The 23,694-nt window shown below is 38.5% G+C and overlaps 1 protein-coding gene across 6 annotated transcripts in view; it reads right to left on the bottom strand.

Annotated features, from left to right (window-relative positions):
• The window catches only part of MTHFD1L (methylenetetrahydrofolate dehydrogenase (NADP+ dependent) 1 like), a 154,412-nt gene that overhangs the window by 26,535 nt on the left and 104,183 nt on the right, over positions 1–23,694 (bottom strand). For all 6 annotated transcript variants that reach the window (XM_061471579.1, XM_061471574.1, XM_061471575.1 and 3 more), the window contains one exon: positions 23,301–23,453. In XM_061471579.1, the coding sequence (XP_061327563.1) occupies positions 23,301–23,453 (153 nt within the window). The remainder of the gene's footprint in view (positions 1–23,300; positions 23,454–23,694) is intronic.

Genomic DNA, 23,694 nt, shown 5'->3' with positions numbered 1-23,694 from the left:
TCCTCCCTGCTCTTCAATTATGCCCTGTGTTGACATAGTACAGCTCAACATAATGTAAAGACAACAAAGCCCATTAGCAACACCATATCTTTGGAAGCAAAAGCTAGCTATACATTCAGATGGACATGCCACTGAACCAAAATTCATTCAGTCATAGCACCCTGCTAACTGCCAACACTGAAACTGTAGGTAGTCCTTGCCATGCCCACTGTGCCCTAATATATACCATCACAGATCTCCACACTACATGACACAGTGTGCAATGGGCTCCTCACACTCACACTTTACAGCCTAGGGAAGTGCTACCTTCAATGCTCCTCAAAAGCGCCAAAAAGTTAATTGTTGAAAAGAGTTAAGTAAGCATGAACACCGTTGGAGAAGTTTGTGTTTTAGCAGGAAGATTCTGGCTATCTCCTTTCAAAACATTAATGTCTCTCCCACTGAGGTATCATGATGCTAATTTGACATAATTTTTCTTTGATCCTGCATTTAAAAATCAAGTTACATCATAGTGGTGACTGTAATTCTCTTTTCCATTATCATATGTTTGCAGTCTTGTTTCATGGGCCTGGAAGACAAGAAACAAAACAGAAAACACTGTTTCATTGCCAGATTGGGAGGTCACTAGTAAACAAATTCCAGAAACCACCAACTTAAAAACAGATTTTCAAAACCTTGAAAGCTTTGGGTCAGTGACTAGGCTATAGATGCTAATCCAAAATTTCACTTGGCTTCTGAAGCAACAGAAATGTGTCCATCTCTATACAGACTTCCAGGACCACACTCTTTCCCTCATTCCCCCCAAAAAGGCACATATGCCTGCCCACTTTCATGTCAAATACCTTGGCCTCCTTCCCAGAGCAGTGTGTGATATCCTCCTTCCTCTCTTTAAAGACTTGATACAGAATCCAGCTGCAACTACACTGAGATTTGGCTACAAATACCATGTGCAGCCTATCAGTTCCTGGAAATTCCATTTTGACATTCAAAGCAGTATGTTATTATTGCTGAATAAATAAAAGATTACACGATAGCAAAACCAACCCACTTCCTTACAAAATATTGCAATTTTCAAATCAATGCTGCAAAGTACATTGTAAAGGAGAATGTAGGAGTCATAAGGAAAGAAAATGGACTGGGATTGTGATGATAGCACCATTTCCTTTGTCAAACCATCAATGGTTTTCAGAACTAAGAAAGAAGATCTGTTTTGGGAAGAAAAAGAAAAGTTCAATAATGAGAAGATTTTCAAGGCTTTGAAACATTCAGTTACCCATTTGCCCTTAAAAATAATATGACTTTTTTAGTCCATAATTCCAATATATCTTTGTAAAACCTCAATCTATGCAGCTCATTTACTAGAAACAGTTCACCTATGTTACTTCAGCAATTCCTGTTAACTTCATCAGACACTGAAGTTCCATGGAAAATATTTTAGCTGTTAAGAAGCCAAAGGAAATCTTCCTAAACTCTCAATGTCAGTAATATCACTAAACAAGATGCCAAAAGATTTGCTTCTTGACTGCACTAGCAATTCCTTCAACTGGCAGCTCTGTCCCCTTCACTCTCATTTCAGCCCATCCCAAGAGAAAAATTCATACTTTTCCTGAATCAATTGTCCCATGGCACTCACTGTCGGTTCAGCAGCAGCAGTATGTGCACAGCTGTAAAACATCTGGCATACAGGTGTACAAAACAGCATTTGCTTGCTGTCTGGCTAGTCACCACACATTTTTCGGAAGGATAACAAACAGTTATCATGTAGAAAGACAGATAGTACTATTATGCTTGCTGTTGTAAGTTACATTTATCTTCAGTGTTGTAATCTCCAGAGTAAGGTAGAAGAGTAAATGTTATGTTCATTTATTAAGAAAGAAAACATTTATGGAAGATAAGCATGGTCCTTCACTTTGGTACCAGTAACCTAGCTCAGATCCTGGTTTATTTCTGAGGAGTAAGAGGGTGGGGCTGCAAGGCACACTTTAAATAAATCCCTTTACATAATCTGAAATGGAAAGGAAGAAAATACTTTCATTCACCAGCTTGAACTTACAAGTTAATGCCAGCAACATTACAAACATTAATCTTAAATATAGCATCAAATTCAGACTAAACACAAAAATCTACAAAAGAAATAAGGCTTGTATAAAAGAAAAGTTGACATAGAAAAGGCAGCTTACATAAAGCACAGGAGAAAGCATGTTGTCTTCAGCACAAGACATTAGTTATTAGGAAAAAAAAGTAAGAAATTAAATCAGTGTCATACTTGCCAAAGGCTTTGATTAGACAAAATTGCTAATACCAAAGCTGTACTTAAAGTAGTAGAAGACAGACCTACATGGCAAAAATGAGGATGTAACTCACACCCAACCCCTACCACAATCATGGCAGGCATATGTGTGAGTTTTAACACAAGAGCTGCAACAGCAGCCATGAAGATTTCATCATGGACTAATAAGCCACATACACATTCAGAATCCTTCAACAGCTTGCATTGCAACTACTAGCTGGATCTTCATCACTACCATCACCTACATATTCATTTGCTTACTCACAGTTCAGACATCTTAGATTTCTGCATGTGTATCAGCAATGGACATAGTGTGGCTTGTGTTGTATGTGAATGAAAGCAGCATTTACTGTACGCCTGTCTCCAGTAACTCGTAAAAGAAACTTGATGAGACCGACAGCATTACGATTCTTGCTACCTGAAACAAGTTCTCCAGCAGCAGTTTAAGGAACAAATTTTCTGATTTACAGCCTATTAAATATATGACTTGGTCCATATGACAAGCCAATATGACAATCAGCTTGCAAACTCAATGTGCTTAGTGTTGCAAAACTCTGGATTTATTTTTTTTCCTGCCCTTTCCCTCTTCTTTCTGCTAAGAAAGAGCACACTCTACACCAATACAACACCAAATTCAAAATGTGGGCTATGTCCAGCAAAAACAACTGTGCAATCCAATCAAATTGTCCAAGCTATGCTGAAATCAGGAAACACTGACTGGTCTTTTGCATTCACTGATGACAAAATGCCTTACGTTAACTTTCGTCAGAAGTTTTCCTTCCTGAAAGAAAAGACTTGTCACTTTCCATCTCTCAAAAGCCTCTTGTTACTGAAATGAAACTGAACAAGAAGGAATGCTAAATGAATAGTCAGTGAACATAAGACAGTGAACATATGACAGTGATTTTGAAAGGAAGGGCAAGTCTTTACCATAAAGCAAACCTTTACAGATGTTTCCAGCACGACAATGGATTGACAGCATGAGGTGACAGGTGATTTGGCAGAGAGAAAACTGACAATATAAAATGAAATATGGGTAGGTTATTAAAACAGCAAGCTTTTCTGGCAACAGTGGTTTGCTGAAATTTTAATCGAGTTTCCAAACAGAATTCCTATTTGGAATTAAAAAGGAATGCCTCACCTATTGTCAGAAGCTTTGAGGCTCACTTAATTAGTCCTCAAAATAAATGGGTGCTAATATTTTCTTTATCCGATGTTATGCAAACACACACACATATTTCAGTTTACCTGTGTTTCTCCAAATTTCATACTTCTCTATCTCTGTTACAAAGGCAGCTGGATTCAGTTAGCAAATGTCTATCATTTTGATACTTACACAGCAATTCAACTGTATCTATAACTTTCATACAGGCTCTGTTTTCCATTGAGTCATCAGTACAGGACCAAGTCTTCTAAGCATGTTAGTGGCAGCTTTTTGATTCAAAAGTAAATGCAAGGAAGATTTACCAGGAGAAGTGAATCTACTTTACGTCCCCTAATACTCTATAGCTAGGATGGGAAAGGTGCCACTCCAAACACTTCCAAAACAGACAAAAAAACCCCAAAAAACCTTCCTTTTTGCTCAAGAAGGAAGAACAATATTCTGAGGTATTACATCCACTGCTGAATCAGCACCTACCTCTACCTTCTCCTCATCCATAAAGAACAATCTACAAAAGATGAAGACCTGAAAAGGAGCTAGTTTTTACGAAGTGGAAAGGAGTTGGGTGATGTTTCATTTAAAATAGTGAGTGAGCATCATTATGCCCTAATGCACCACCTACGATGTAGCAGTGTTTCATAAACTATTTCAAAACCAGGCTTTGCAGCTGCATGGCCTGGAGTTTACATCATGGGATGATTACTCAAAAGAAAAACCTCAGATGCTCTTAAAAATTTCTGATGGGACACACAAAGATTTTACTTTCAGTTTTGTTAAAAGATTAGCAGATCCCTCCAAGGGGTTGTAGAAAATAACTAAACTTCAAATTACAAACAATTTAAGGTGTGGTTTTTTTTTGTTTATTATTATGGGGTTGCTTGATTCTAGTTATCAGAAGTTATTATTTTATTAAAAAAAAAAAAAACAACAACTTACACCATTCCTAGTGCTTCAAAATTCAAGATGTGAACAGCAGGGAGCGGGGAGTGTTAACCTTGGTGTATTAACATAAGCAGGTTGGAAACCAGTACTAAAGAATAGATACTCAGTGCAAAAACCACAGCTCTGCATTCCTTGCTTTGCTCTCTTTCCTACCCTGTACTCAACTCTCCTCTCTGCCCAGACGCTGAAGACGGTCTCTGGAAGGAAAGTACTGCAGCTTGAAGAGGATGGGCTGCCTCATGACAAAGGCAGGTGTATTCACAGGAAGTCTGCAGCACCACCCTTGGGGAGAATTTCTCATTCGTGGCCAAGTGGCTGGTCCTGTAGACTGCAGGACCTCTGCTAGCTCTGTGTAAGCTAACTTGGCACAGGCAAATCTTTTGATAAGCTTGAATCTGCAGACACATCCAGGTCAGTAGCTTTCTAGTATCTTCACTTTTATGATGCCTCCCATATAATATGCGGGATCCTAAGCAGAAGAGATGTGCTAATCTGGCACTATGCTTAAGGAAATGTTTTTGAATAAACACAGCAAGCTTCAACATCTCAAAGGATTTCAAGACTCAGGTTGTACTATCACTCAAACAAGCAGAACCTACTATTGCTAATAGTACCAGCCTGATTTCCCTTGGTAATTTCCCAATTCTGTTGCTTTTGGTGGAAAATTTCCTTCTCATCTGAGTACAGGGATTGCACCTTATTTGCATTTCCTCTGCGACACTTCAGAAAGTTACAGATGAAAAACAGTATGTAAGACATGGTGTGTTACTGCAAATATATTATCTGATATCCCACCAAATGGGAAGGATAGCACTGTAAATTGATTTCAAATAGTACACTTGGGAGTTGCTAAGGATGCCCACAGTGCAGTAAACATCTACTGCCTGCCATCTTGTTTGTCTGCCCAATGCCAGCAGATTTGATATCAGTCAATGAATAGCTTTCACAATACACCTTTTGCACACTTTATCTAAAGGCATGTGAAGTACCTTGTGATATAAGCTAAATAAACTATTCAAAGTATGCACACACAAGCCTCACAGCCCCCCGATCCAGTCTCCTTATTGTAAGGTCATTTATGACCTTATTTATATTTCATGAATGCCTCAAGGCATAAAATAGGCACACTAAGAAATCTACAACCACTTTTACCATTAGGTAATTGAGTCTGCAAATTGCAGCAAATATCCACAGTTTCTGGCTATCGGCTAAAAGAATTATTCAGAGGAGACTCTTAATCCAAAGGGAATGCATGTGAAAGACTGAAAAAATAGCTAAATAGGAATGTGCCATGTGAATAAATACAAAATTTATTTCAGGACAGAATTAAGATATTGCTTGGAAAATGATTACTGATTTCAATTACTGGAGAGGTAAAGCAAAATTATTAAATAGAGGAATCAACGCATTTAAAGTCTATCAGGTGGAAGAAAAAAGAAGGAATTGAGAAGAACATGGCTTTGAAAAGAGGATATAAAATAATATGCCTCTATGAAATAGTACACAAAACAGGTTAGTAAGTCTCCCTTCACAGCAAGAGAAACAACTATAAGGCCTGAGAACACATATAGTTTCTAATGTGATACAAGCAACATCCATCCCAGTAGCCTTAACTTCAGGAACAATTCTGCCCTAATGCCTGTGAACTAGGTAGAATTCCCATTTTTTAGACCTCAGGCTTTAAATAGCTAAAGCAAACAAGGAAAAGGATATGAAGACATCGAGGGTTTCTGAGAAATACATGCTTAAAAAAAAGCAGTAAGGAACTCCTTATTAAGAATTTATCATATGCATCTTAAACCCCACTCTCCATGGAATTAGGAATCAATACGTCATTGCATCCAAAGCCAAATACTTTTAAATTTAATTAATCTTTTATTCCATGGAAATTTTATAGAGCTTTAAAACTCTGCAATGAAAATAACACTCTTTAGAGGCAGTGAAAAGGCAGAAACTTTTAGATCTAATGTCCTCCTTCTTTTTTTTTTTTTTTTTACTTTTTTGGAAACAGTTTTCTTCTATTATTTCTACAGATTTAAAAATTTCACCAGCTAGTTTCTTCTAGAAGTCCAGTCCCCCTACAGTTTCTTCTACAGCTGGGCTCAAGTACAGCATGAGATACATGAAACAGAAAAGGATAGGTCCAAAATGTTAGACAAGCATGTTCCTCCCCATTTCATCTTTAAACACCAAAAAAGCCAGTTGGATCTTGACTTGTTTTCCACAAAACTACAAAAATCCTTTGAGTTTTGTTGGTTTTCTGTTGGTTTATAATAGCTCCTGAAACTGTGTTAATTAAGAAAACTCCCCTTCTAGAGCACCTATTTTTAATAGTTTCTCAGTAGATTTATCTCCTTAAGTTCTCACTGCAGTAAACTGCATCAGACTTAATTTAATTCATGGAACAAAGCTAATATGAAGTACCTGGCAAAGCTTCCCCATGACTTGCATTAGTGATGAACACATTAGCTCATCTATTTAGAAAAGCAAACCTAATCACAACATAAAAAGGAGAACAGACTCAGATTGTCTTCCTCTGAATGCCTGGTGGTTTCTCCTGACTTTACAAATGAGCATTCCAATTTCAATGTAATATGATCCTGTAGGTAGTTTTACCTCATACAAAATGACACGTAACTCAACACAACCACCAGGTCAATCACAGCATTGGCCTATACTAGCTCTCTCTTTACAATTAAGTTAAAATGGTTTTAGGTGAAGGTTTTGATTAATTTTGCAATTAAAGCAAATGTATTTTATGCACTTATCAATCTTTTCTCCAAATTTACCCTTAATTTGTCACTTTTTTTCCCCTCTGAATTTACCTGTAATAAATTCTTTTGCCTTTTCACTTTCTGGGTTTTGTTTTGGTTTTGTTCTTGGTTTTCTGGTTTTCTGGTTGGTTTTGTGTTTTGTTTTGTTTTTTCCCTAGAAAACTACAGAATAAAGTTTACTGGAAGACAAAGTACCTTTTATCAAAACAATTTTAACACGCGGAAGCTCATTCTGTGGCAAGAGTTAAATTATATTTTCCAGGGTGGGTCTCATTTGGCAGGAGTCTAATACTACAGACTGCCATGATTGCTTGAGATTATGCCTGAAGTTAATAGAGAGTCAGTAACACCAGCCCATAAACCATAACACAAGACAGAAAAGAGAGCTAGGGCAGGAAGCTGAAGATCAGGAAGAGTTCAGTGCTTTTTGAGATCAGATTTAGGATGTAAGGGCTGCTTGCTGCTCAAGCAAGTAGCATGAAGAACACACCTTTCATTCAGTACATTCTCTGGCTCACTCCCCCTGGAAGATGCCAGAAGTTCCTCTAATTGAAATCCCTCCCCACCCTCTGTCCTTTTTGGCAAGCCTGAAGAACAAAATGTGGTGACAATAATGCAAAAGGATGTAACACTTCATAGTCAGGAAGTAAAGTGTGTATTTGAGTGACACAGAGATGGGGCCAGCAGACCTCCCCTTTACAACTGCAGAGGCACAAAAAAGGAGATAACTACACACATGCTTTGGGGGTATGCATACTTCTGCACAAGCACTGTAGGCACACGGAAACACCTACATACTTTGAATGAACTCAGGACAATTCAGTGGCATGCTCATTTTGAAATTTTGACCAAACAGAAAAAAAAAAGTGTTTGGATGCATATTTGTTTCAGTCCACAACTGAGTCCCCTAAGAGCATATATATGGTTATTGTTTTTTTTTTAATATACAACTTCCTCTTGGCTGTATCCCCAAAGTTGTAAGTTACACATTCTATTTTTAATATATGCTATAACCTGTTTTTCCATTTTGAGTCCATAAAATGTTAAGTTTTATGGTGCCAACAACATAGCTAAATTCTCTCCCTTTAAATAAAAAAAAGCCCTTAAATTGTAATTTTTTCTCATGTATATCCTGAGCTGGAACCAAAAGCTGTTTCTACTTGATGGACCAGAAAGCATACTCTTGATTTCGGTAATACAATGATAGAATTCTTTTTGCTCCACTAGCTTTTCTGCTTCCCAAACTGGACACATTCCATCCTTTATGTCAAATGTATCAAAATAAAAACTAACTCCAGCTGCCAAAACAGCTCAAAGGAGAAAAAAGGAGGAAAAAAAAAAAACACCACAAAAGGGAGGGAGGGAAAAAAAAAGGAGGGGAAAAAAAGGAGGGAAAAGGTTAGGTTCTTGACTGCTATCATGAACAACTGGTGGACATCTATGGAATTATATTTACTTGTAGCAAAACTGAACACAGCTAGGAGAAATAAAGCATGGTTTAATGCAATGGGTAAAAAAAATGCATGTTTCCAATGCAGTCCATAATCCAAACAAAACGGGGATAAACAACAGAATAATGACTCTTAACACTCAACAGTCAACAGAAATCTCTCTTGCTCAATTATTGAGAAATTTTCCATGAACACCTGATGACCCAACTAAATGCAACCTTCTATCAACAAATTCATTCTTGCAATTTACATTTCTCTGTACTTAGAAATAAATTCTTCTTACATCAAATGATGACTGCTCCACTAATAACATTATGAATCAAGTCAAACACGTATAAACTGATGGGCAGAAAACTGCCTTTTCAACATAAATACACAGAAATCTTTAAAACACTTTCAACAAGTGAGAGATATCACTCAAAATGCTGGTCAATGGCAAAGCAGAGTAGGAACTGAACTGTATAGCACACATACTTCCTCTGGATACTGATACGGTGCATAGAAGAGTCTGAATATTCAGTGCTAGGGCTGGATTTGGGTGGGCAATTAGAAAATTGTAAGAGAGAGGACACTAGAAACCCCATGAAGATGTTGCTTTCAAACACATCCTGCATAGTAGTAACAGCTGGAAAACTTTTGGCCCAGTTCCAACTTTTGGCATGAGGTGGATGGTGAGAAGAACCTGCAGGACAGCCTTCTGAACCACCCCTGGCTGAATGAAGCCTGGATATGCTTGCAAGCAAACTCCTCCGTGACCAGAGCAACGGGGTATTCATAATCTTGTAACGTAAACAGTACTGCCTGTAAGATACCAGCAATTTTTTCCAGCATAATAACCACAGACCTTTGTATTTTGGCTTATTTCATGGATCAAATAGAGGTAAAAGTCACAGCTTTTGTAGTACAGCTTTCTTGGCAAATTCCTGGATTAGCACTTCACTTATGAGTGCTGGCAGTTTCTGACAGTAGTGTAAATGCAGTAATTTCTGAGCAGCAAGAAGCAAGTGTTGCAAATGGAATTGGGGAAAAAGAACTCAGTGATACCACCTATGTGGTGTTATCACTTCTTTTTTTTTTTTGCACTACTGGGTGTGCATTTGCCACATTATGACATATATATTGCCTAAAACAAAAAAGCATAATATAAGATTTTCTTACACCATGTTATCAGCATTTATCAAAAAATCTGATAAATTAACACCACTGAGATTTAACACTGTAATTCTGTGAAGCACCTTTTAGGTCAGAATTTGAGTACAACAGCATCAGTGATGTCCCCAGGGACACTTCTCCAGCAGCACTCTTGCTCCTCACAGCAGACTGAAAATAAGGAGCCAAGCATGAACTTTAAGTGGTGTTGAATTTCATGCGGTTTTGTAGAGAAGAGAAATGAAGAGTAAAATGAGGTCAGGAGATTTATTTTCAGTTATCTAAGAGAAGCTTAAAAAAAAAGGCAGAAACAGTACAACAGGTTTCTATAGAAGACAAACTGTCACAATTCTTCTGGCCTCAGTATACTGATTGGTTTTATTAAGTAAGTAACAAAAAAAAAACAGATATCCTCAGCATAAGAGTTTACTGATGATTTACTAAAAGGTAAACACATTATCCACATTCCTCTGCTGCTTTCATTCACAGTATGTTTAGTTGATTGCAACACCGAAACTAGAAGGCTGCCTCAAAACACACCTAATATTCAGTATTGCAGGGTGTTAGCTTGCTAGGTGGCTTACTACATAAAAAAGGTTTGCCACCACTGTAAGAGGTATTGCTAGATACATTCATTCATTGGCAGTCCTTAGGTAATGGTTGGACTTGATGATCCTAAAGGTCTTTTCCAACCTAGTTGATTTTACAATTCCTTTAAATTGCATCAATGCAGCTTTCTCACTGACATATACTCAATGCTCCTTCATAGGCTGCTTTTGATTATTAAACCAGGACTTAAGAGAATTGGAAAAAGTTTTGTGAAGGTTGCAAGGGATATAAATGATATTTTTGTGATTATCACAAGCCTCCACAAATTTAATAAATGATGTGTTGGTTGGTTGAAGACAATTAAAGCACAGTATCTTTATGTTATTTTGTATATTTGTAGAAACAAGAATCCGTTGATTTGGACCCAACCATCTTTTTTATCTTGCTGCTAAAGACACGCAGTATCCACCTAGAAAAATCTAAGTAAAAGCCTGTAAAAGTGATATAAAAAAATTGCCCCTGATGAATTTAGGGCAGCTGCGCAGAAAAGGAAACCATGACCTGATTACCTAATTCTCACTCATTTTCCTGAAAGCACGTACTCTGAGGTTTAGACTTAAGAGCATTGTTATGCTTTAAGTGGGACAGCATGTGCAGATCCTTAACATTTTTAAAATACTTTTTTCCAATTGCAACATTCCTACACGACTGAATAGCTTATTCTTAAGTTCTTCATGACACTACCTTTTCTTAAGTCCAAAGCTCAGCTCCTTCTGTTGTCTAAAGAAACATGGTTATTAAAGAAAGATGCTCCAGGCAGGCACGCCAGCCTAAAATATCACTTAACTACAGGATTTTATCTTCAGAAAATCCTGACTCCCTGAAGAGAAACTGTTTAGCCCACAAATAGCTCCAAACTTTGACATGTTATTAAAAAAACATTATTAAAAATGTGAAACCAGTTAAATATGATGTTCTGTTTATATTAGGCATTTTTATATTAAACATTTTTATACTTCAAGCAAAAGCTGAATGTCCAGCTGCCAGGCACCAACCTGTACACAGTATCAAACACTGGCATAGCTAGTATGGGATTATCAGTCACCACACAGCCACAGAGGTAAGAGTTTAAAATGTTTTCAAAAAGCTAAATTTTCCCGTAAAAGAAAACACTTGCATCTTGTGCCCCATCCCACTCCTATTTCTTGCGGCTGTCCAGACTGCACCATTACTCAGTGCGTTTCATTGGGATCACCCAAATGAAAGAATGGGTCTTACATACAACCCTGCACATGACAAACCCACAAGCCAAGCCTGTCTTCACACAGCACCTTATACTGCACTTTGAGAACATCTAACTAACATACACCTTCCAAATACAGGAAAAACGTGCAGACCGTGGCTTGCGCTCTGCATCAGCCTAAGGCTTTTCATGCTGAGGTGGTTGTAACTGCTGTTGGGTTCTGGGGAAATTTTCATCTATGACAAAAATATACCATAATGCAGCTGCTGCATCACAGTCAGCAGTAAAGAATTTTCAATGGTGTTGGTAAGATACCTCATACTGATACACTTTCGTATGTAGCTGTCAAAAGTGGTAAGGACAGATACAGTTATTTTCTGGCTTACCTGTCCAGTTATTATTCCAGACTTGATCATATTTCTTCTTCACAGACCTATGAAAAGGCCCTTCTAAGAAGTCCAGCTCCAGGCCAAGAAATAATGTTCTTGGCTTTTACAATGTAAAAGAGAAGGAAGCACTAAACAGAATTTTCCCAAAAGCTGTGTGGAATAGGCATTAAACTGGAGAGGCCCAATCTTGATGTAAAACTGAATACATTGTTATCACCCAAAATATGAGGAGAAAATAGTAGGTATAAAAGATGAATAAAGCTGGCAGACTTATTCACCATGGAGAAATAGGTGTGAGAGAGTAAAGCACCATTCTGGACAAGTTGACAGGATGTCCAGAGTAGGATTGTAGTCTCAGACACAAATGCTGTCAACTACTGCAACATTATTTTTGCTCAGAAGCAGAATTTCCTCAAGCACACAAGGATAAACACCTTATTCTTCCTTTCCTTCTATTAAGGAAAATATAGAAGAAAATTATCTTTTGACACATGATGCTCGCCAGTGTACAGGAAAAGCTGACAAGGGAAGAGAGACAGAATCATAGAATCGTTTAGGTTGGAAAAAACCTTTAAGATCATCAAGTCCAACCATTAACCTAGCACTGCTAAGTCCACCCCTAAACCATGCCCCTAAGCACCACATCTACACATCTTTTCAGTAACTCCAGGGACAGTGACTCTGCCATGGCTCTGGGCAGCCTGTTCCAGTGCTTGACATTCCTTTTAGTGATTTTTTTTTTCCCTAATAGTCAGTCTAAACCTCCCCTGGCACAACTTGAGGCTGTTACCTCTTGTCCTATCACTTGTTACCTGGGAAAAAAGACCAACACCCACCTCACTACAACCTCTTTTTGGGTAGTTGTGTAGAGAGTGGTAAAGTCCCCCTTGAGCCTTCTCTTCTCCAAACCAAACACCAAACAACGCCAATTCCCTCAGCCCTTCCTCATCACACTTGTGCTCCAGACCCTTCACCAGCTGTGTTGCCCTTCTCTAAACCAGCTCTAACACCTCAATGTCTTTCTTGTAGTGAGGGGTCCAGAAGTGAACACAGGATTCAAAGTGCGGTCTCACCAATGCCGAGTACAGGGAGGCGATCACTTCCCTGGGTCTGCTGGACACATTATTTCTGATACAAGATGTCGCTGGCCTTCTTGGCTGCCTGGGCACAAACTGGCTCATGTACAGCCAGCTGTCAATCAACATCCCCAGGTCCTTTCCCCCTGGCAGCTTTTCCAGCCACTCCTCCCCGAGGCTATAGAGTTGCATGGGGTAAATGACAACAGTCACAGGGCAGCATCAAGCAGTCTCGCTGAGTACTAAAAATGCTGCATCTGTAGAAGCCTGTGGGCTACTTGTATCATGCTGAGAATACTGTTTTTAATGAACTTCCCCATCTGGGAGACGTTTCTTGAGTTATAGGCGTCTAACCCAATATCGAAGTGGTTTTATGCTATCCCCTTCTCAGTTATGGTCAAAAAGTAACACTCTATTCATGACATTTCAGAGTTTCAGAAGTGAAGAAAGACTGGTCTTTTCAAAGTAAACCCACTACCACTTATCAAAGGCAAAATACAGCAGGCCAGCATGTGTACCTTCTTTTTTTTTCTTTTTTTTTTAAATAAGGACACATGATGAATATCTCAGGAAATACTTCAGGATTTTTGGGTGGGTGGGTGGAGTAGAGGACTAGCAGCAGCATAACTATCTTTTAGCATTGTCCACAGAACGTAGGTCAGTCTACTACCATGGAAATACCCTAAGCTGACTCTTTACATTCATAGACATAAACATCTCATGATTTCGCAGTCCAGGAAAGAATGAATTTTATTCATTGTCAGGGGCACCTTACAGTTTGCATCGCTGGATTCCTTATTTTGGACGCTCACAGCCCAGAAAGCCAACCGTATCCTGGGCTGCATCAAGAGGAGCGTGACCAGCAGGTCGAAGGAGGGGATCCTGCCCCTCTACTCTGCTCTTGTGAGACCTCACCTGGAGTATATTGTGCAGTTCTGGTGCCCTCAGCATAAGAAGGACATGGAACTGTTGGAACAAGTCCAGAGGAGGGCCACGAGGATGATCAGGGGACTGGAGCACCTCCCGTATGAAGATAGGCTGAGAAAGTTGGGGCTGTTTAGCCTGGAGAAGAGAAGGCTGCGTGGAGACCTCATAGCAGCCTTCCAGTATCTGAAGGGGGCCTATAAGGATGCTGGGGAGGGACTCTTCATTAGGGACTGTAGTGACAGGACAAGAGGTAACAGGTTAAAACTTAAACAGGGTAAGTTTGATCGGATGTAAGGAGGAAATTCTTTCCTGTTAGGGTGGTGAGGCACTGGAATGGGTTGCCCACGGAGGCTGTGAATGCTCCATCCCTGGCAGCGTTCAAGACCAGGTTGGACGAAGCCTTGGGTGAGATGGTTTAGTGTGAGGTGTCCCTGCCCATGGCAGGGGGGTTGGAACTAGATGATCTAAAGGTCCTTTCCAACCCTAACCATTCTATGTTTCTATAATTCTATTCTAAAAACAGCATCAAAAATTTGCTTGTCTAGCAAACTACTAATACAAAGTGATATGCAGATGTTGAGTACTGGAATTTCTATAAAGCCCATGTCACAATGTAATAAATTAGAGGAGCTCAGTTTCCAATTTCTCAGTAATTGCTATTTGGTGAAGTATTTGCAGGATGCATGTGTTTCAATGTAAAACAGTCTGAAAAAGTCCCTTCCTTCCATATATAAGCTATTTGTTAACTAATATTAGATGTATATTTTACTATGTAAAAGTGTAACCTATTTTTAACCTCAATTTTTCATGCAAAGGTTATGGAGAAAATACTTGAAAACAGGAAATCAAAGTCTATTTCCTGTTTTAATAAGGATAATCCCTTGACCAGTAGGCATAAATATTCATTCTTCTTTCATGTCAATTAGCACACTGTTCATCCTATATTTCACAAATTAATGAAAGAAAGCAATTTGCTGGGAACATTATTAAGCTCAAAACACCTTTCACCTTATTTATCTGGAACTCAATAAAACTGTTCAGTCACAGACTTGCAGCCTCCAGCTAGGTTCCTGCTATTAGCCTTAAATCTCTTTTAGAGGCGCAATAACAGTTGCCAAACTCAAATACACAGTTATCTACATCTGCTAGATAGTTTGTCTTACTGGACAGTCTGGAAAAATATCAGTTATTTGACCCAAATGTTTTTTGCTGCCTACCAAGGAATCAATACTTTTTAAATCTGCAAATCATCATTTGAAAAATAGATGTGGAAGAATGTTGAAGGGACTTTTTTTTCTTTCAGTGAGCATGACACAGCCTCTCAGAAAACTACATATAGACAGGAGTTTAAAAAAGGTAACTATTGTTTCCTTAGTAGAATGGCTGAATCTCTGAATTTCCGATCTTGAGCCACAAGGTACTTTTTCAGAAGCTGAAGAAACTAAAGAAGTTTATCAGGCTGAACAAACAAAACCAGCATGAAACACAATTTCATTTCATCCCTATATGAAGGAACAGCAGAAAGCTGGAAGTGACAGAGCATGTCTACTGCTACCAAGATCCAACCTGAACCGACACAGGTAGCAGCGATACCCAGCCTGTCCCAAAACCACCAGACTCAGTGACCCCTGGGCCTGGCAGCACCAGCCTCTCCATGAAGCAAGTCATCCAAAGTATCATGAACGAGGAAAGTAAATATCTGTCTGCCCTCTCTAATGCTCAAGTCTGTATATCTTCTGTATAGATAGCATTATCCCTTAATGCTGCAGTTTCAAGATGTTCCACAGATCTATTGTAGACCTCTTCACATTTGATCAAAGTCCATATGAAGCTGATTAATTGAATGAGCTCTTAATCAAACCCATTTATTTGCTCTGAACCGGCACAAGTACACAGCAGTCAGAGCTATGGGTGAGGATCAGGGTGGGCAGGCAGCACTGCTGCGCCACGGAGTAGCTGCCATGAGCTGCATGATTCAGTCACCAGTCCCCCTCTTTGCCTTGGAGAACACCCAGCAAGGCTTTCACAAACTGCTCAAACCTACATTTCCACTGTAACGTCCATATTTCATGTCTGAAGTCACATGTAAAAACTAAGGGCAATGGTCCAAAATTGCTGCTGGCTTCTGTTCAAATTACACTTCCTACTTTCAGCTGATGTATCTTCGTTAATTGCAAGCCCCATGCAAATAGGTTAATGTACATAATTCAAAGAGTTCTTACCTCCATATGGAATATCAATCTCATGATTTTTTCCTTTCTTAACTGATGCAGTTATATCCATTCTTGCCTGGGATCACGTACTGCATATTAGAGGTAAGGGAATGAAACAGATAGAAAACATAACCATGCTCATGGTTAGGTCTTACTGGAACAGACAGCAAGGATCTTAATGACTCCCAGACTCTCTGAAGTTCTTGAGGAAACTATGGTTTCATAGAGGTGCCCCTTTGGCTGCATGCATGCTACAGGTGATTCTCATTTTATTTGCCTACACTAATAGCATTTGCAGCCTAAGACAGCTGCACTGAGGTCATTACACACAAATTCACAGGTCTGAAAAGGGCAAAACATTAACAACCATACTGAAGGAAACTGTTCCAGAGCATAACGAGTTATCTTTGTTCAGCATCACTTAAAATTGTCCACACTAGCCAGGCACTACTCTTGATCAATGAATCTATACCACCTAAACTGATGTGTCAAGTCAGCTAAATCTTAACTGAAAACATGTGCTAAAGCACTCGTGATCTAGGCATACCAGTTTCAAAAATTCCTCTGCAGCAGCCTCAACCTACCATACCTTCGATGATAGCATGATGGCTGATGATGTCCTGTGCTTCTTTGCATGCAAAGCAAAGGAGGTAAGGTAATATTTTCTCAAAGAATGGAAGGCTGCCAAAATGCATTTTCAGGGTATCACTTACTGACTAAAACGAAACATGAAAGTCACTTTTTGTACTTGTAAATAAACATCTGTTTTAAGGAACCTATTCAGATAAACTATTTTGAATTAACACCAACACATTTATTATTTAAGTCTAAGAGCTTGAACATAATGTTACGTTTCTATAGATGCATTTAATACAAATATCTTTGGAAAAGATGACCAAGTAAACCTGTCAGATAAAAGAAATAAACCAGGTTCTTTTTTGTAATTAAAAAGTTAATTTTCAAGTGGTTAGAGGCAAATTTAAACATTTGCACAAAAGAATTGTTCTCTGACAAGGCTTAAAATATGGTAAGATGGGAAAATAATATGGACACTCCAAACACAAAGAAATAATTTACAACAGTCATACTGAAATTGCTTATAATGGAGGTTGTATTGAGAAAAATCTCATCTAATCTAAACATTAAATAGCTTACCAAACCACAGAGTCTATTTTCTTCCGTGATATGCTGTCTAATGGTTTCATCCTGTCCCAAAGAAACTAGTCCTCCTCCAACTATTCAGTTTGCTGAAATAACACACATGCCTACATTTCTTTTTTCTTCTCAACAGAAAACAAAGCAAAACCATTCCTTTAGCTCTGCTGACTGCAAGTGCTAGCTCTTGAGGAATGTAAGGCTAGGTTGAAGGAAGCTGTAATAAGTTCCAAATTAATTCTGCTGATATGACCAGCAATTGGACCTGGTCTTTCATTCAGAAAAGGCAATACATTGTACTATATCGTAATGTAGGTTAAATGCTTATTTGCAGACAACTAGCAGTCAGGAGAGACATTATGAACAACACAGAAACTATATGCTTTGCCTCCATTATCTGTCAAGAGGAGGAAGAGAGGCGGTTTGGGTTTTTTTTGAGAGTGTAAGAGGATATCTTACTATATGTCTGTGTCACAGCTTATTGACTATGGCAGGGAGGTGCAATATTCTGAAGCAAAGTATATTTACTTAATTTCCAACAAGCACTGGCTTATCCACATCAGTTTAATATAATTGAAGTAAACAGCAAATGCTCAGAGCATATAAAAATTTCTGAACAATCATTTAAATTAGAATAATAGAATTATAGCATTCATCATTCTTTATGTACTTTCAAAAGTTACAGAAATGATAATACATTTTTTAAGTCAGCAAAACGCTTTTTTTCTCTTTGATTTAAAAAAATCCTTAGTCATCAGCAAGGCATGTTCTGTTCTCCTGTAACTATATCTGCCAATTACTCCCATGAGTTCTTCCTGGCCAGATCTTAGATCATGTCATTGTTTCAACTAATGCATTTGGAACATCTTCAAATCTCTTTTACCCTTGTCGCTTTTACTTCAGTGCCCCTTTCCAGTTCTCCATGTAGATCTTGGATGTGCCTTCAAATAATTTCACAAGTATCTCCTCCCACTGGTATAACTCAATTTAATTTCTTTTCCTTTCCAGTCAATCCTGTCTTTCCAATTCTTCTGTTCCCATCTCCTCATCACAAATGGCCACAGTAATCCTTGAATCTTAAATGCCTCTTAGTCCACATACCTGGGACATTTCCAAAGGCTGCCACATACCCCTTTCTCCTTAAAATCTACAACTTTATCATCATCCCTTCAGCTCAATCATTCACCTGGGTCTATTTTTGCTTCACCTACAGAGACCTTTTCTGGCCAACCCAATACTGCCACAACTGCATCATGAATCCACGAAGGAACACAGGTGGATTTGCTGTTGCTACACAAATCATCTCTTAGCATCTAGCTTTTAAACACAAAGAACTAAAGCTGACTGTCCTCACCTTCACTTCCAGCCATTGATCTTACTACTCACCCTCTGCCCTGTCAAGCCTACCCAGTCTTCCACCAAGTGTAACATCATTCAGCATCTCTGCATGTGCACCCTATGCCACTGTACAGGAACTATGTGCCCTGTGTAATTCAGAAAATATGTTTCCCTCCTTCCTGAGAGGAGTTACACCTACTGTAATAAATGCAAAGGCACATCATCTAACAGAGGAGAGCACAGGCTTTTCCTGTTAGCATTTTTCAATTAAGAACTGCACAATTGCTAGCCTACATTTCCCACGTGAGTTTAACTTCATCAATTTCCTCTTCTGCAATTTTTCCCACACTTACTGCAGTTATCTCAAAACCTGCCTGCGGAGTCTATGAGCACCCAGTATTTTTACAACCAGCTGTTTGGGAACTTCTGAGTACTGCTGCAACACAGCAATTAGAGAACACCAAAGGCAAGTGGCAAGTGCCGCATCATCAGGGCAATTTTTTTGACTGAAAGAGGTTGGAATACCTAGCAGAGCACTACTCCTTTGTAAACAATATAGAACTGCATTGTAAGCTAAATGTTTTATGAGGCAAATGTAAATGTCACCAACATTTAAGTTTTTGAAAAATTACGTTACATATGCTGTTAGGAAGAGTTGGGCAATCGACCAATAATTATTCAGCTATCCCATAAGAGAGCCTGAGGGAAGTGACAAAACGACAATGGGCCTCATGCATCACTGGGAAATGGCAATTTCACTTCATCTGGGCCTGGACTCCAGCTTGTGTTCAACAGATATCCTTAAAACTTGTTAAGCTCTTAACCACTATGAAGGAAGAAATTAATGCAACAGGGAACAATATTTTCCTTCTTAAAATATTCATAAAAATATTTACTTTCAAGGTCTTTTCCCCCTTACAATATTCAGGTAATATTTTACCAGGACAGTCCTGGCTCTCACCCACAAGTGAATTAGGGTTTTATTACTCCCATAAACTGATTTCAAACCACACTGGATTACCCCAAGAGTTCCTTCCCAGAGGATATAGTTTCAGAACTTCAGAACTTCCAGAGACTTGAACTGCTTTTTCTATCAGGAAAAAAAATAATATTTCTGTAACAGACCAACCCTTTCTCAGATATGTTGATATCTGAAGGATGTTTGCTGTGAGAATTTGGGAGATGATGTGGTTCCAAAGGCTTCCACATATTTTCAAAGGGACCTTGTCTGTATATTTAACCCACTGAAACAAAAGTGCATGGCTGGAAAATGGTAGTACGTATTTAAAAATCTCACTGTGATTCAAACACAGCTGTATTACCTGCACCAGTGATTTGGTACTGTCACTTCACAAAGACAAAAGACAACAGGCTTTACTTCTATGACCAGCCTGCATTCTTGCACACCACATGAAAGAGAACAATGGAAAAGTGGCTGAATGTGAGAAAGCACCAAACTGCATTGGCTTTTTGGGTGGGGGTGGACATACTACACATACTACAAAAATCTAATAATTCTCCACCCAAGCATTGCTAGTGAATGACCTCACTGGTTTCCTACATATACCCCAGCAGTCTTCCTGCCATCACTCTATTGAGCCAAGCAATGATGTCAACAGTCCACCTGTGAGAGTGATGTAGCCCTCTGGGTCATGGTCACAGAGAACTTGCATAAAAGCTCTGCCAGTGTTAATTAAATGCACCTCTTGTTTCACTGCTGATCTCCTCTGATAAGGTTCAGCTCATTTTTCCTGGAAAGACTTCCATGCTCTAAGGGAAGCAGAGCCAACCATAACACAAAACAAATATTGCTTAGAGAATATGAAGACAACATATTAAATACTTAGTTTAAAAAAAAAAAAAGAAAAAGAAAAAAAGAAAGGATCTCCTATGAGTGCTGGGGTAAATACAAATGTAATTAATTTACATGTCTTAATAACAAGGTTAAACTACAAATGCTAATTACTGCAGATGTTTTATTATCTTTCATCAGTACTTATCTCTTCCATTTGTATTGCTCTTCCCAATTAAACTGGAGTAGAATTCTAACAACCTGCTTTAACACTGATAAGTTCTGCCAGGTTAGAGTGTGAGGAACTTGTCCAATAAAAAATTTGCTCTGAGAATGGAGTTTGGTATTTAACTAACATCAGAAATATCATTACAACTTTAACAAAGATGTTGTCCAATAGCATTTTTCTGCCTTCAGAGGGGTCGTAGCTGTAAGAAGGCTCTAAACAGCTTAGATACGAAGAGTCCTTTTCCACGAATACAATTAGCCAGCGAGTAACAAAAAGAAAAAATACATACTGCTCCTTCTTTTCGTCCTATATAAAGAAATCTAATCCACTGTCATGACTGGATGCTTTCATCATACACTGTCACCAGGATTTCTGTAATTCTTTTCCTTGCAGCATCTGATCTCCAGCCACTGTAAACCTTCAGGACATGCCCTTTTATATTTGCTTTGACAAATTAGGCATTTTCAGATAGCTTTATTACTAAGAGAACTGTCAAAGGAAGACTTTCAGTTTTGGAACCTGACAACAAAAATATTCTTGCACAACTTAAAAAGTCCTAAGATTTAATTGCTAACAGCAACACACACAAAAAAACCTGAAGGTGGCAAAATAGAAAAGGGATCTCAAAAGCAGTGGTACAGCTCTTGCTTGTTTCCCAATGGTCACAACTGACAATTCTGAAAGGCAGCTAGCTGGATGTCTTGCCATAAATTTTATTACAGAGAAAGAATTGTATGGTAAGGATATTAGGAACACATTCATATTCATTCATTCATTTTGATTTGTGGCAATTGTGAAAGTTCCAAGGAGTGTTCTATCTTACATTCCTGAACATTAGCAATACTTTCCAAACAACCAATGATCGATGTCTATTTAGATTTTTAGTTCTTGGCAATCTTCTGTTTATATAGTACCTTGCCCTACAAACTCTCCTGGAATACACAACACTAAGAGTATACTGCCTACACTTCCTGATATGGGAAAAATTCCATGGCTATACTACCTCTCTTCAAAGTCAGTGTATAACTTGGGTGTATTTTTTACAATATCCCTCAGTAAGAAATCCCATAGAGAAAATGTCCTCCATAAGAACAGTGAGATTTTTTTCTGTTCTAGGCAGAAACTGAAAATGAGAGGTAATGCTTGAACTTGTTTGGTTTATACTGCTCCTATGGACAGTTCCTATGGATTTATGAGACTGAACTGCAGCTAGTTTGTATTGAAGCGTGCAATGTGTGACTCATTCAGAAGGCTCAACCCAAGAACATTTCGCTCTGACATCTTACAGAATATCTCCCTCATGGACTGGAATTAGTTGCTGCCCATCCTTCACGTTCATTCCTCACAACCTTATGACACACAACTTACAGTACAAACTTGAATCCAGGCCATGAAGGAGATACTAGAACTTCTGACAAATTTTATTCTGTCACCAGCAATTGGAATTTGGTCTTACGCAATTTAAACACACAGCTGTGCTTCACTTCTGGCGTATAATGTGGCCACGCAGAAAAGCATATCCTCAAGTCCAGTGAGTTAAGAGTGACACAGTTTCCTGAGCTCCAGGAACTCTCCGGGTCAGAAAGTACTTCCTTCCTTGTTTCAAACAGTTGATTGTTTCAGAGGGAATTCAAAACAAAAGATTAGAAACTTTCAACCTTTCCGAAGTGTACTGCTATGCAAGGAAATCAGGCCGTGCTCTGGAAAGATAAGATAACACTGGGAGAGTACTCTTTCCGGAAATGCAATGGCTTTTGCATCCCTTCTCTAGCATCATCCAATGATTCAGCTACATATAAGTAATACTTCATGCTATGAGAAGTCAGATGCAGTTCAACTACTGTTTGGAATAAGATGTGCATGACTGGCAAAAGGCATGAGCTAACTAGCTTCCCAGCAACTTTGATAAGGCATGTCAGGGAAGAAACTATCAGTAGCTTCCTAATCTATCTCTGTACTTTTATGAACAGGTAGGAAGAAAACATGACAATTACCTCTATTTACCACCTCATTGTTTAAATCTCTAAAAAAGGAGAAAGAATGTGCTACTACTTCTGCAGTTAGAAATCTATCCTTTTCCATCATCACTTACTTTTACAGAACCATGTTCACAAGGACTGGGAATAGATCAGGTTCATCAGCTAAAAAGCAATCATTTTAATTATACACTTCTTCCTAACAAAATTCCTTTCATCTAAATATGTTACAATGCTTTGTAATGACAGATGAAAAATCTGACATTTAGAATATGATCATATCACTACAGTTATTTACAGGCTGCAACTTGAATAAGGAAAGGCAACAGACATGTAAATTAATTTTTTCTGCAGCATTAGGGTGGCTAACTCTTCTAGACTAACTGAAAAACATCAGAAACAGAACCAATGGAAAGAGCCTTTGTCTCAGACCCTGTAATCAAAGATCTTATACAATATTACATTTTCCTAATTCTCTTTTCCTATCAATGTAGAGCTACAAAAAATGTGGGGATAAAATCTTTACAAAACCCCAAGAACTCACCTGATTCTACAAGTTATTTTTAGAGACAAACAGGAAATGCACTTCCCTGTCAAGCTGGGTCAAAGGAAGGGGAGTGATTGAGCTGAATACACTGCACTCACCGTTCCTACTAAAGGGTAGATGAATCCAGCTCCAATACTGGCTCGCACATCACTAATTGGCAAAATGAAACCAGTGGGAACGCCCTTCCTTTCAGGCTGATGGGAGAGGGATAGGTGAGTTTTTGCCATACAAATGGGAAGATTTCCAAATCCCTAACAGAAAAGGGAAAGAAAATAATCAACAAATGTTTTTAAGATTACAGTAAAGACATAATTTGTTTTCACTTTGTTATCAGTATTTTCCAGTAACCCAAAAATCCATATAGCAATAGTTAACCTCAGTTTCTTAACCGCTAATATTTCATAAAACAATAGAACACTATTTTGCATGCTATTCCCTCTCAGCTCAGGCCTCTATCTCCAGAGACTTGGCTGTACTGATATCCAGCTTCTA

The sequence above is a fragment of the Pezoporus flaviventris genome, unplaced genomic scaffold (assembly GCF_033815535.1).
Source record: "Pezoporus flaviventris isolate CSIRO_AGI_PZ_B2104156 unplaced genomic scaffold, CSIRO_AGI_Pfla_v1 ptg000066l, whole genome shotgun sequence".
Taxonomy (NCBI): domain Eukaryota; kingdom Metazoa; phylum Chordata; class Aves; order Psittaciformes; family Psittacidae; genus Pezoporus; species Pezoporus flaviventris.
The sequence above is the reverse complement of the archived record's forward strand: the minus strand, read 5'-3'. Positions and strand labels throughout refer to the sequence as shown.